The sequence below is a fragment of the Patiria miniata genome, unplaced genomic scaffold (genome assembly GCF_015706575.1).
Source record: "Patiria miniata isolate m_02_andy unplaced genomic scaffold, ASM1570657v1 HiC_scaffold_17, whole genome shotgun sequence".
Lineage (NCBI taxonomy): Eukaryota > Metazoa > Echinodermata > Asteroidea > Valvatida > Asterinidae > Patiria > Patiria miniata.
The window spans coordinates 13,966,286-13,980,510 of record NW_024037055.1 but is presented as its reverse complement, the minus strand read 5'-3'; the positions used below and the strand labels follow the sequence as shown (position 1 = coordinate 13,980,510).

Genomic DNA, 14,225 nt, shown 5'->3' with positions numbered 1-14,225 from the left:
TAGACTCGAACCCGCAACCTCCAGAATTACCCTCATGCAGACCACGAATTCATGACCCAGACCACGACGCCACAGCACTCCACAGTGTAACAAGATCTAAGGAAATAAAAATTGGTTTAAGGAATTTCCCTTTTGTACAGCGGAAGCAATGGTACAGCGAAACAAGGTACACATTTCTGATTCTCAGTACCAGTCATAAAGAAATGAAATAGAAAGAACAGAAAGAGAAACAGGAACCTCCGAGTCGGAATAAGGGAATGTTGACCAAAAAACTGTGACGTGCAGAGGAATACGGGGTAAGTCAAAAAAGCGAAACCAAAATATCGGGACCATTGTTTTAGTGAAGTTCTGCATGTGGCCGTTTCAAAATTTAGGACACGAAAGCCCAATGGGCTTTCTTTCAGTACAAAAATCAATCAAATCACCCATGTACTTTTCAAGTTACGGAATTTTAAAGACAACCACCGTTTTGTTCTGTCCACGGATCACAAGAAGGCAAGTGTTTCATTCAGCAAAACGAAAACAAATCACATAGGGATGTGTGTGAATTGTTTTCGTTTTGCTGTAACTTGAAGGGTACATGAGTGATTCGAATGATTCTTGTACTAAAAGAAAGCTTATTTATTGGGCTTTCATATTCTACATTTTCAAAGTACTACATGCAGAACTTCACTAAAACAATAGTCCCGACATTTGGGTTTCGCTTTTTTTGACTCACCCTGTATAGAAATTTCACTGCAAAACGCATAACGCAAGAAACTAGGCCTACAACAAGTGGGCCTTTCAGCACGTGGATTAAAAAAAATGTGAGAAAACAGAGATAAATATTATTGCCAAAAAAACAAAGTCTCCCGTTTCTGGTATGCGCGCGCGTCGCCCTAGCCATGCAGGCACGTCGGCAAAATTAAATAGTTTTTTTTTATCGAAAGATGATCATCTCAAAACCACCAAACTCACTTGTTTGACTGGAATCCTGCTGCTGCACAATTTTAACGTGTTTTTAGATGGTGTTACGATCGAGAATAAGCTTTACTGCCTCTCTGGACTCCCATATATTTGCACTAAGTTTAGTCGGGCAACATTTGCAGTTATCAGCCGACGTTTGAAGGAAAAAAACGGTAAAAAAAAGCTGCGTCGTCGCATCACTTTTTGGGCAGGCTCCATACCAGAATCCGGAGACTTTTTTTGGCCCAACATTATTTGAAAATTTTTTGGTTTCGTCAGCAGATTCCGTAATTGCTATAGCGCTTCCGTCCGATTCGTAAGTAGCCGTTTCATATTGTATTTTCACACTCTCGTGTACAATTTATAACTTATTTAGGTCATGATATTGTCAATCAGCAAGAAGTGTACGTGACGTCGATGTCCCATACAGGTATAATGGCCCGCAATATTTAACGAATATTGTTTAGTTTAAAAAAGAAATGTGCCCACATGCGCAGCAGACTTTTTAAGACCAACAGTTCAGCGATTGTTTTCTTCAGAACGATACACTTTCAGGTGAAATAATTTCAGATGTGACCCCGTCCTTTCTTCACTTCGAGCACGTTTTCTAAGGTTTCTGGGTAATAATTACGAATGTTTACACGCGCCTTTAAACTGAATTACTGCAAGAAAGACGATCTACTGAAAAAAACCAGTTAAGATTCACCTATTTAAAAATTTGTTCTATTTCACGTTTGCTATTTTGCTAACAATTATTATTTAGATTTCACTGATTTTTTTGCGCCATGATAATATGTGATTTTGTGGCAAAAACCAATAACCAATGTTCTTAGTGAAAGCCAAATAACTCACGCGATTACAGTTGGATATTAGTCTACCGATTTGTAAAACTATGCACGTGAATATCACGGTCTGATCACCGTGCCGTCTATTGCAGAAAAATGAACTATGACCAAGGTCGAGTTCACCATGCATTATAAAAGGCCATTATCATAAAGCAAACAGCCGCCATTCCCCGCCATTGCTCATAAACGTACGCACTTTATACTGTGTACACCATGCGCTAGACAATGCGCTCCATCAGGCCACTCCCGGAAGCTACGAGCGGTTTGCAGATGATGAGCTGAGAAGAGAATGACGCCAAATTAGCCATTTTGAGCCGGTGACAGTAAGGTATGTGCATTTCCTTAAATTGCCCGTAATCCAGGGAAGCGGATGGAAGGCATGGCCTATCAAAATTAATGCTCAGCTGATGGAGAGTGTTGGCAGGAAACTGCTGAACGTTTGTTTACACTGAGTCTGGCACAGACATTATGCTTCATGTCTTCATGTCATAGAGAACACATAACATGCTTATTATGCAGTAATGTAATGACGGCTTTTATAAGCAATAGAATCCGTAAACAAGGTGATCGATGTTTTAAAACCATTTACGTAAAACAGACACTTATGCCAAGATATTAATTGGACGTGCATTCGGATAGGTCTTCGCCATGCATGCTATGTAGGCCTGCAATGCATTTCGATGTAGCATGATATATCTATATTTATCAATAAAGTTAATATATTAATATAAGAATACAATATGAGTGTGCTATGAAGACTAAATAATACTCCATCGCAACCATCGTGACATTAAATCTCTACGTGAGCCTATCCCATGTACAGTATATTTGATACAATAAACTGTGGATATTATTTGCATATCATTATTGTGTAGACCCATTTTTTAATATCTATTTCTATCACATGATTATAATAGAAGACTAAAATATGTGGGTACGAAGAGTGATATATTCAATCTCAACCATCGTGACATTACATTTGTACGTGAGCTTATCTCGTGTATAGTTACGGACATTATGTGTGTATTATACTATTCCAATTATCTCAAATAGAAATGCGTTAGCAAAAAATATTGCAGCATCAGTCACAGGTTAAACACTCACAGTACGGCAGATAGGTGATGGGATTGTGCCTTCGATGATACAAGCATGGTATTTGGCACACAGAGTATGTTATGAGTCTCATGAGAAGTATATTTGGATGTAGGGCGATCGCAGAGTTGTCCTTTCGAAAATAAAATGTAGGTAGAAAAACAAGCAGTGGCAGCCATTTTGAAATTTTTTAAAATGGCTTGTTTTTCTACCTTTATTTTTTCGAAGGACAAATCCGCGATGGCCCTACAGCCAAATATCTTTCTTAAGACATACTCTGCCTGTGTTCCAAATGTCATGCTTGTATCATTAAAGGCACAACTCCCCCAAATATTTCCCTTATCTGCCCCACTATCACACGATGTTGCCCTATGCTATACATGATAATGTAGTCATTATCGAATTCGTTCACTATTATAAGTGCTAGCTGGACATAATGCATTCAAATCACCACTCATCAAGTGGCAGTAATTAATGAGGAAGTGACAACACCACGTCTTCCACATGCACGGGGCTATTTGTCTTATTTCAGTTTCGACATGCATACATTATGCAGCGGTCAGACCTCACGATGCGTGATGAGCCTGCACAGAATGCAAATTAGATCTGCCTTATAATCTTAATAGTGTGACCCATAGAATAAAGCACGTGGCGATGATATTATATGAAAACAATCAGCCATATTTTTTTTTGCATGCCGTCAAAGTTGCGCACTGATAAAGATAGGTGTTGACATGTTTCAGTTGAACAAATCTTTTTGATTTGATCTAAATAGCTCTAGGGGCCTACTGACACAATCGTCGCCAGAAAGTACAAAGAGCGTGACTTCAAACCTGCCATAGGGTGTGTTGACATGTTTCAGTTGAACAAATCTTTTTGATTTAATCTAAATAGCTTTAGAGGCCTACTGATTTTGAACACACTTTGTTTTCTTCATTTCATCACACAATCGTCGCCAGAAAGTACATAGAGCGTGACTACAAACCTGCCATAGGGGACCACAACGGTCAGTCATGTAACCCCTCCCCCTCCCCGAGATTGGTAATTTTATGATCCGAATAAGTCAAACTGAACAACTCTGAAGCGTTAAGGTAACCAGTGACTCTATTTCAAAACATCAACCCATGACAACAGTTTCATGATCACGAACACAAAATATGGATAGGTTGATTGAGTCTCAACTGCGCACCGTGAGTGCCAAGGGAGAGAGTACGGGGCAACCGTTTCCCAAACTTGCCCAACAATGAAAAATGTCCATACAACGTTATCCCGCGACGGGCGCAAACACCTTCCATTGGGCCACTTATCATACTGAGGCAGTTCATTCTTCACTTTAAATTCGGCTTCAGTTTCTGATGACAAGCTAGCAATAAAAGCTGTTACCTCCTGCGAGTCTGTGCACATGTTGTTGTGATAGCATGTCTCTCCAAAATGGAATCGCCAGGGACTTGCCATCACCTGGTAGACGAAAAAGTTGAATACGCAAGATATCACCGCACAGCAGTAGGAACAATTTACGTACTTTTATTTATTTGAAAGACTTGGTTCTTTACCTTCCTTCCCCAGAATATACAACCCATAAAATCATACCACGATCACCGGGGTTTCACGAGAGAGCAAAATGGCCGGCTCATCATCAGATGCAACCACAGTCCAGATGACTGGTGCAGCGGCCGTGGGCGAGCAGCCACTGGACATCACGGACCAGCGGACCATCAATCTATTCTCCGAGCTCCTCAGCATGCTAGCCAAGGAGCTGACAGAGCACGAACTCACGCATGCCCGTCTCTTGTGTAGCCATCAAGGGGTACCCGCCGGGGAACTGGAGACCGATGACGCGGTGGAATTTTTGAGGTGAGTTTGCAACTAGCAGCTGCATCCATCCAATATCTCATGAAGACGGGCCGGATACTGTCAGAAACGTTGAGTAATCAAACCGGTTCTTTACAGAACCACGTGCACAAAATCTCAGATGAGATTTGACTACATGGTCCTATACGCAAACGTATAACATCTGTTGGGTTTTATAACTGAATATTGTGGATTTTTGGAAACTGAAACATTGTTGGTGATAGAGGTGATAGAGTCCGACTGAGTCACAATATTTGACGACTCGACTCGAGTCCCTCGAGTCCCAACTGGTAACTGATTCGACTAGAGTCACTGCCCGACTCGAGTCCCTCATCAGAAGACTTGACTCGACTCAAGTCGAAGACTAATAACACTTGAGTCTCGAACACTGTGCGAAAGTATATTTGCGGTGACTAACGGTGCAAAGTTGTTTTTGTTCGCGTATGTATACTTCACGTTCCGTTAAGTTCAAGCCGCTTATCGCGTATTAATATACACCTTGTCACGGACTCCCACCTCATAATGCAGAACTATGTTAACATTCTTTCATTTCGATTGTTTCAATTTTGATTCATATACTCCGTCATTTTTGTTTTTGTTTCAGGGTTCTTGAGAAGCACGATTTAATTGGAGAGGACAAGACGCAGTTTCTGAAGGAGCTGTTGGAAAAATCGGATATCTCCGCCGGGATTGATTTTGTAAGAATGGTTTATTTTTTTTCCAGTTTATAATTTGCAAATATTGATATGATCTTGAGCTAAACTGTTTGCACCAGCCCATGATTGTGTCGCTGTGATGGCTTCTGCTGCATTGTTTCTGGGTGTGGATATGGACACTTCAGTTAACTGAGTGAATTTTTTATAAGTTTATTCTGTGCACACTAGGAGAGACCGCACGCATGAATTGTCCACATCAGTGAAGAATTAAAATCTTGTCCGTTGACACTGCAACCCGGTTTCCACGAACCTTGTCACTAGTTAAATATAATGATAAATCGAAATCACTTTCAGGTTTGGCGCCTTTATAAAATGTGTAAAAAAGTAACTGTATTCCATTGCTGGCCGTATAGGGATAATGTGATGTAAGAGATTTACTGCTTCAATGCATGCGGCTACCTAGTCTTCTCCTCTCGCCGTCTTACCTTTTCTAAACGAATCAGGTACCCATTTTCTTTTTACTGTTGGGTCGTGAGAGAGAGTCTTCCAGTTTGTGGTCGAATGGGATTCGAACCGCCAACCTTCAAATGCGTGGCTCCACGTACGCTCTTCGTGCGGGGGAATATTTCTACTTACCTTTCTCGGTTACTTTACAGGTTAAGGAGTACGAAGAAAAGAGGCGAACACATATCCAGAATGTGGAGATCTTACTTGGGAAGCGGGATCCCTTTTTTGTGGGACGGACCACATTCGTCAGCAGGATCCTAGAGGTCTTTGGCAATCAGGGCCATGACAAGTGCCGCTGCGTTCTGGTGTACGGGCTGGCAGGCACGGGCAAGACTAAACTGGCCGTGGAGAGCAGCGCGATTTACAAAGAGCAGGCAGGGTGCGGCACCAGGTCAGTCGATCGGGGTAGATGGGTAGATCGGGGATGCGGAGAGGCGTCCCCCCCCCCCCCCCGGCTAATAGAACTGTCGTTGCAGCCAGCCCCAAAGGCACAGACCGGCACTTTGCACTCTGAATCCGCAAATGTAGTGAATGTTGTGGTCGTAGTGTGTCAGTAAAGTGGAGATGGGGGGAAGGAGGGCAATTGACAGTGAATGGCCTTCCGAGTCATATTTAGATAAAATAATGCATGTTATATCTGATAAGTTTAACGAAATGGCAAACTCGCCAGTATTGCTCTCATAGTTTGTTCCGGGGAGCTCTTGTTCAAAGCACATGGTGTATCATTTCCCTTCACAATCATACTCGCTTTAGTAAGTCTGTTGACAAAGTGTCGCAAATTGTTTTCGAAACAAAAGCCTGTACAGGAAGCCGTTTCCCATCGCAAAGATGTAATATACCTTTACCTAGCCGAAACATCTCAGTTGATATTTTAATGTCCGTGTGTTTAATTCATAGACTACTCCGCGTCAATCTCCGTAAGGCGACCAACATGGAGGAAGTTGGGCTTTGGATTCTGAACACCGTAACTGGCAAGCAGATCACCCAGAAACAGTTTGATATGGAACTGGTCAAGAAGTGGATCATGAACTGCTTACAAGGTTTGTTAACACTGAAGCGAGCGCAACAAGAACAATATAGACATGCCGGCCATATCTACTTTTTTCCTGATCTTTTTGCTCAATGTTTAATGTTTTTGCTGTCTCGCTCTAGATACCGTTCTACTGTTGGACAATGCTGATGACATCCTCAACCCATCATCGTATAGTAAGGATCACTTTGTGAACACCCTGAGCGACCTCTTATCGATAACCAACTGTCACGTGAAGTTCCTCCTAACCTCTCGCCATCCTGTTGATTTCATGGGTCTTAAAGAGCTCCCAAATTTCAAAGAGGTCAAACTGGAGCCTCTGCCGGTCCGCAAATCCTTGCAGCTTCTTACGAAGATGTTTAACCATGCTAAGGGGCTTTCTGGAATGGTCTCGGTCGGAGGAGAGGCGTTACAGGACGAAGAATCTCTGGTTGAAATCGCCAAGCTGTGTGGCAATAACCCTCAGGCCCTGCGCGCCGTGGCGAGCCGCCTGAGCAGCGGGTTCAGCCCCAGAAGTCTGGTTGAGTACTTGAAGTGTCCAGAAGGTGCTCAACGGGTGTTGGATCCCGGCTCCTTGGGATCTAGTCAAGCCGTTCAAGACGAGAGGAAGGATTTCGAGGATCAGCCACTGGTACTTAATTCGCTGGGCGCCATGTACGAGCAGCTCCCTCTAAATCTGAAGGAATCCTTGCTGAAACTCTCGGTCTTCCCAAGTTCCTTCAGTCTGAGTCAAGGGGCTAAGGTCGTAGGAAAGAAGCCATCGGACGCAGTTATTAAGTTCGACTTGGAGGACTTGAAAAAATGGAGTCTTCTCGAACGGGATGATGATTCCATCCTTGACACTGGACTAAGCGACGAAGAGCCTTACTACTTCATGCACCCGCTGGTGCGGTCAGTTTGCCTGAGCAAAATAGGATCCAGTGAGATACACAAGGCAGCATATGAAGATGCACTCCGTCGATTCTTAGCCTACATAGCAGACCTTCTTAAAGATCTAACGCAGTTGGGTCACAGAGATTTCGCCAGCGCACTGGCCAGATTTGAATCCGACAAGACCAATGTCTTGCACTATTTGGAGCTCGGGATGGGTAACAAGTTCGGTTGTGAAGTTATTGCCGAACAGGAGAACCCCGCCTCTGACGTCCCACTCCCGAAGACGGAGGGATTGTTCAGCATTTTCGAGACTTTTCTTGATCCCTCTAAGAGGTTAGAATATTACACAAATATGAGTATCAGAATGTTGAGCAGAGGGGAACAAGAAGCCTGGGCTTACTTGCGAGGATGGATGGCTGATGAGCTCTACGTGAGAGCAAAATACGATGAAGCCTGGAATGCGGTCGAAGAACCGCTTAAAGTGTTGAAAGCCCGAGCCAGCGATCCCGCCATCGGCCGAACAAATGACCTGGAAAGAGCTGAAGCTCAGCTGCTATACGTGAAGGGCCGCATCCTGGTGGCTCGGCGCAAGTACAAAGACGGTATTGCTATCCTTGAGCAAGCCTTGAAAATTCAAGAGCGTCTCCTTGGGAATCACTCGCTCACGGCTCGCTGCCTGAACGGGCTGGGTCACGCTTACTTCAACAAGGCAGATGATGACCGCCTCTGTATCGGCGCGACAGAAGCCCACGAGTACCATCTGAAAGCCTGGGAGATGCTGGTTAAAATCACCAACGGCAAACCAGAGAAGCACTTCGATGCACCCATGTACTTGCTTAATATCGGCGCCACTTTTCATCAGATGGGAAAGAAATTTAAACGTAGCAACAAGAAGAACGCTGACGAGTACTTTAACCTTGCCATCAAGAACTACCACGAGGCATACGATCTGGAGAGAGCCTTAAAACTGTCCAACTCCCCAAACACTGCGTTCGTCCTCAAGAACATGGCCATGAGCTATTGTGAAATGGAGGTGGGTGTTCTATTACAAGACAATAGGCATACTTCACAAATTTATTGATCAATTTAATTAGAACGTGTACTTAAACGTTTGATGTTATAGGCACTAACAGTATCAGAAAACGGATCAGAGTGTTTTTGTCGCTATCAAATATAATGGTAACGTACAAATCTAAATATGCATGAAGTGGTGTTTCAAGATCAAGCGCATGCTTTTAACGTTGCATTTCGGTAATTCACGTCGGCAAGACTTCCAAAAACAAGGGTTTTTTAAGCAGCCGAGACCTACCCTTCTTTCTATCATTTGCATGAAGTTTAAAACAAATCTAAACGAATACTCAAATTGACTCAATTATTAAAGTGGTTTTTTTTCACCACCATTTTAAAAAGGAATACGAGAAAGCTCTACCGTTGGCAACAGATGCCGTCAACATCAGAGAGGAGACCATAGGCGTGCATCCTACCACGGCTCGCAACCTGTTCTTCATTGGATCCTTGTACGACAGTTTAGGGGACGAATGCAAGAAATCAAAGAAACCTGAAGGTAATTTTTAATGGGAGCAATGAAACTGATTTGGTTTGAAATCCCGTCTGAAAGGGCACATACTTTACCGTTAGAGGTGGAAGGTCCATCATGAGGACGAATGTTTACCTTAACGTCGAAAATCTTTTGCGACGCTAAACAAAACCATGCATGTGAAATATAAGGTTTTTTTTCGCTTCCATGTCAATCAAACTTTAATATGTAAATTAAGTGGACGTGTACTAACTTCAAGTCATCGGACGATTTGCTTGATTCAGGCAAAGATGAAATAGGTAATTCAATGTAAAATCAACAAATCTACTGATCTGAATATCATAATAGTTTTTCGGTAAACCGTCAAACTGGGGGAACCAAAACATACTCTTTTTTTTTATGATTGCCTCTTTGTTTGAGTGTTTGTTCTGCTACAAATTTTCGCAGGCTGAACCTTCAAATCTTATTTGAACTGTTGTACGAACGGATGCACACGAGCACACTGTTTTCAACCTAATTTCATCTTCGTCTCACACAACCTAGATAGAACCAAACCGCCAGAGAACTACAAACTAGCCCTGGAATACTACAACAGGGCCTTCGAGATGGAGGTCAAACTCGGGCCGTCGAACCACAGCATCGAGTACGACGACTTGAAGACAGATCTGCAGGACGTGCTAAGGAAACTGCACATGAACAAAGAGTTGGATAAGTATCGGAGGATGTTCAAGGTATGTGCATTTGTGGCATGGACATGTGACGTTTACCGTCGGATGATGGTGGTTTAGTCAGGTGGCATATGGTCGGAATCGTGACCGACTGGTCCAAAGCACCAAACGGGGCAGATAGATTCTTATAGACCTAGAGAAAATATTTAGAAGGAGTGACACCTGAAATTCTTTTGGGAAGGGTGCCTAATTTGCATAAATCGTTAATCCCTGCCGTGTAATATTTTTCCCCCCATATTTGGGTATATTTTTATTTTTTATTTTTTTTGAAAAGTGCATTTTGGTGATTCTACTTGCATATTCTTACTTCAATAACATTTTGTAAAGCATGTAAGTGACTGAATAATTACGAGGACATAGTAAATCACCAAAATGGCTACTATTTTACCCTAAAGTTACGCACATTTACCTTTTCCTCAGATGTCATCAACTAGTCTCGCCAAACGTGGGTATTGATGAGCTTGAAATTCACAAAGATACTTAATGACATAGTTCCACTCTAACAAAACTAAGTGGGAAATCATGTGAAAATTGATATCATCTTGATGTTAAGCCCAAAAGACCAAAAAAGGGGAGAAAATGTGGTGTCCGTAAATTGGGCTACTACGGGAAGGGTAACGTGGGGACTTGAACAAGTTCAACAAAATTCCCCCAAATAAGAGATTATTGTTGTTTACAATAATTTTGTCTACGCCAAAACGTTTTCTCAACAATAATTTTGGGAATTTCCTTGAACTTGTTCCAGTCTTCCATGTTAGGCTACCCTTCACCTTACTTGTTAGCCCAATTTATGGACACCTCGTTTTTTCCCCAGTTTTTGTTTTCTGGGCTAAATATCACAATGTTCTCATTGTTCACATGATTTTGCATAAGGTTTCAGTAGGGTAACTGTACCAGTAAGCTACGTGGTGAATTTGAAGTTCATCAATGCTGATGTTTGGCAAGACTAATTGATGATATCTGGGGACAAGGTAAATGCGAGCAATTTAGGGTATAATAGTAGCCATTTTGGATCGTTACTATGTCGTCATAATTATTCAGTCACTTATATGCTTTGGAAAATGTTATTTAAGTAAAGATATGTAAGTAGAATACCCAAAGTACACTTTTCAAAAAAAATAAAAATATACCGAAATATACCGAAATATTGGAATAAATATATTACACGGCAGGGATTAACGATTTATGCAAATTAGGCACCCTTCCCAAAAGAATTTCGGGTGTCACCCCTTCTAAATATTTTCTCTAGGTCTATAAGAATTTATCTGCCAAGTTTGGTGCTTTGGACCAGTCGGTCACGATCTTGACGAAAATTAGATCTAAGCCACCTGACTAATTGTAGATATATTAAATCTCCTGCTATTTAGCAGTCAAAGACAGTCAAAATTCACTTCCGGATTCCCCTGCTATTTTAACAAAGGCTTGTCACTAACAGTCGGATCGTTATGTTAAGCAAGCACTATGACTACTCAAACTGGGTCAGCAGGCAAAGCATGCAAGTTGTGTTCACAGCTGTTTTATCAATCAACCCCAGTCAAAGCATAGCTGTATCAAGGTACTTTGCTTTACTCTATCAATCCTGCTTCATGTGGGCTGGGAATTCTAAACTGATGAAAATGTCACTTATTGGAATTGCGAAGACTACTTGGCACAGAATGTTTGTTTGCAAAGGAGGGTTAAATGAATTAAATGACGTATCACTTTACCTTCTCATTAGGCGGCGGACAAGGGAACTCCAGACTTAGGAGATTTGAGCATGGACTTGAGGTCCGTATCGGGACAGGCCTCTCCGTCAAGAAAACGGTCTCCAGACAGAATGGACGCCGAGGACGGGCACACGGGGACCAGCGATGATGACGAGATGGCGGGACCAAGCAGACAACGGGCACCAGGTAAGAAGGCAGGTCCAAATCTAAAACAAAAACAAAGACAAGTCAGTTTTATATTATTTAAAGTTGAAAGCTTGCAATGACCCCTGCTTATTTATTAAAGCGTTTGTTTTTCGTTTATGTGTCGAAAATACATGCCTATCTGTGTATCTTGTGCAGCCCTTTAAAACAAATTTATTAACATATTTCCCACAGGTTGATTTTGGTTTATTTGTTTTGGAGATAGTTGGAGTCCCAATAAACACTCTGCCATCAAAATGTGCTTCTTAATTGAAATGTCAGAGTCCTCATCGGTTCTTAACGTACTAAACAGAGAATGCTCAACATCATGGAAAAAAAGTTAATTTGTCGGGTGATCATTCAGAATGCAAGAAGATTATGGATTGACTGCTGTGTGTCCGAAGTCTAGTCAAGAATTTGATGCGGACATTTCTTTGGAATGAAACCCTTCTTCTTAATTGCAAGCCCAACGTAATTATCTTTGACTTATTTTAGTAAGTCTGTCAATTATAGGTAGGGTATGTGCCCTACTCAGTTTCGAAATGTATCGTTAACGGAAATTTCGGTTTTAGAAGTTTAAAAATGCATTTCGCAAATCAGTGTAGAACGACTCAAGCCCCATTCACAAACACATGGGAACCTGGCAGTGGCAGGAATCAAAATAGTAAAATGCACCCAAAATCCTTTTTTTTCAATATATATTTGGCCGGTGCCGAACTCATTTCTAAAACGTCATTATCACGAATTCTTTTTCTTCTAATTCGTTCATGAAAAATGCATAATAAGATCATATTGGCCGCGCCAGCTCAAGTTCTTTTAGTAAAATGTAGTTTGCCGGAGGTCTTTTTAGTTCTGAGAAATGTTCCACCCAAGCTCCTTTACGTTAATTGCAGATTCATTTTGGTAATTTTGTCCTTTTTTCCCTTCTCGAATTCTAGGTCCCGTGTTCCCAGACGAAAATCCTAGCAAGCGCTCCAAGTGTAGCATGTCATAAAGACGGAATCAACACAAGGTCTGCAGCTATTAAACGGGATTTCATAATATACAGTTTCTCTCAGTGTGTCACAATGTGTGTCACCCTGGCAGCCATCTTGAAAATATATCGATTCTCACTTAAGCGCATACTGTAATATTCAAGAATAGTTTGTGAGAATTCCAATACCAGTTTACTCGGACCGATTTATCATTTGATCAAGGAAATGTTAATGGTGGAGCGTTATGCCTAAATTTTGACTTCTTTTCTGCAAAAGAATTAATCCCCCACCAAAAAATGAATTCCATGCTTCCGAGTAGAAAATAGCTTCAAAATGATAGTAATGAAATAATCAAGTAAATATTTCCAAATTTAAATCATCTTAAAACTATAATCAAGATTTAGTGTGTTTTATAGATAAGTGCTTAAAAGTTGTATTTTAACAATTTAAGTTTTTTCTCCTGAATGTACATTTCCTGTCCAAAACTTGCTTTTTATTTTGCCACTTTGTCTTTCGTTTAGATAGTATATTATTTAAAACTGATAGTGTAAAACACTGGTATACGCATAAGCAAAACTTTCATTAATATCACCAATTAAATAATAAAGAGTTCGTAATATAAAACAAGTGACTGCTGTGATATGGGACTGCTGTGATGTGGGAAATGACATTCATCCGAGGGGCGCAAAGCACCAGAGGCGAAGCTGAGGGTGCTATACGCCACATCACAGCAGTCAATAATTGTTTATGTTACATCGTGACAATAAGTAAAAAAACTCTTACTATGCAGGATATATGAAATCAATGTGGTGTATCATTTTGACCTTTTGAAATCCGTGAGCTTTCCTTCCAGAGACTGAGCGGTTGCAGTTCTCAGTCGCTAGACGCGTGGGTCAGTCACACGCGCGCGCAACGCATAGGTAATTTATATTCAACGCAGTGTATATGATGTATAGCAACGCAGTGTATATGATGCAAATAGTAAACAATTGTTGACTGCTGTGATGTGGGATATGACGTTTTGAACACCCAAGGGGCGAATAGCACCCGAGGCGAAGCAGAGGGTTATACCTCTGTCTTGGATTCTTTGGATTTTGATGTGAAAATAACGAAAACAAACAGCAGTAAACACAACAATCATGACAATCGAACGTCAACTCACATACAGCACATGTCATGTGCTCGAAACAGCTGATCGTCTGCTACTTCGCTGCTCCCACTGATCTGTGAAAACGTGGTGAAAATAGCATGGGTACCAATGATACAAGCGTTTCACACCGTACGCACCGTACGTACAA

General features: G+C 41.5%; 1 protein-coding gene across 1 annotated transcript; it reads left to right on the top strand.

Annotated features, from left to right (window-relative positions):
* The first annotated feature begins 1,954 nt into the window (after window positions 1–1,954).
* On the top strand, window positions 1,955–13,933 carry LOC119723908. Its single transcript, XM_038194810.1, has 10 exons — window positions 1,955–2,118; window positions 4,449–4,736; window positions 5,338–5,431; window positions 6,046–6,287; window positions 6,794–6,936; window positions 7,049–8,832; window positions 9,210–9,363; window positions 9,880–10,067; window positions 11,782–11,956; window positions 12,892–13,933. The coding sequence occupies exons 2-10, from the start codon at window positions 4,504–4,506 to the stop codon at window positions 12,945–12,947; spliced, it is 3,069 nt and encodes a 1,022-aa protein (XP_038050738.1). The 5' UTR covers window positions 1,955–2,118; window positions 4,449–4,503; the 3' UTR covers window positions 12,948–13,933.
* Window positions 13,934–14,225: the final 292 nt, after the last annotated feature.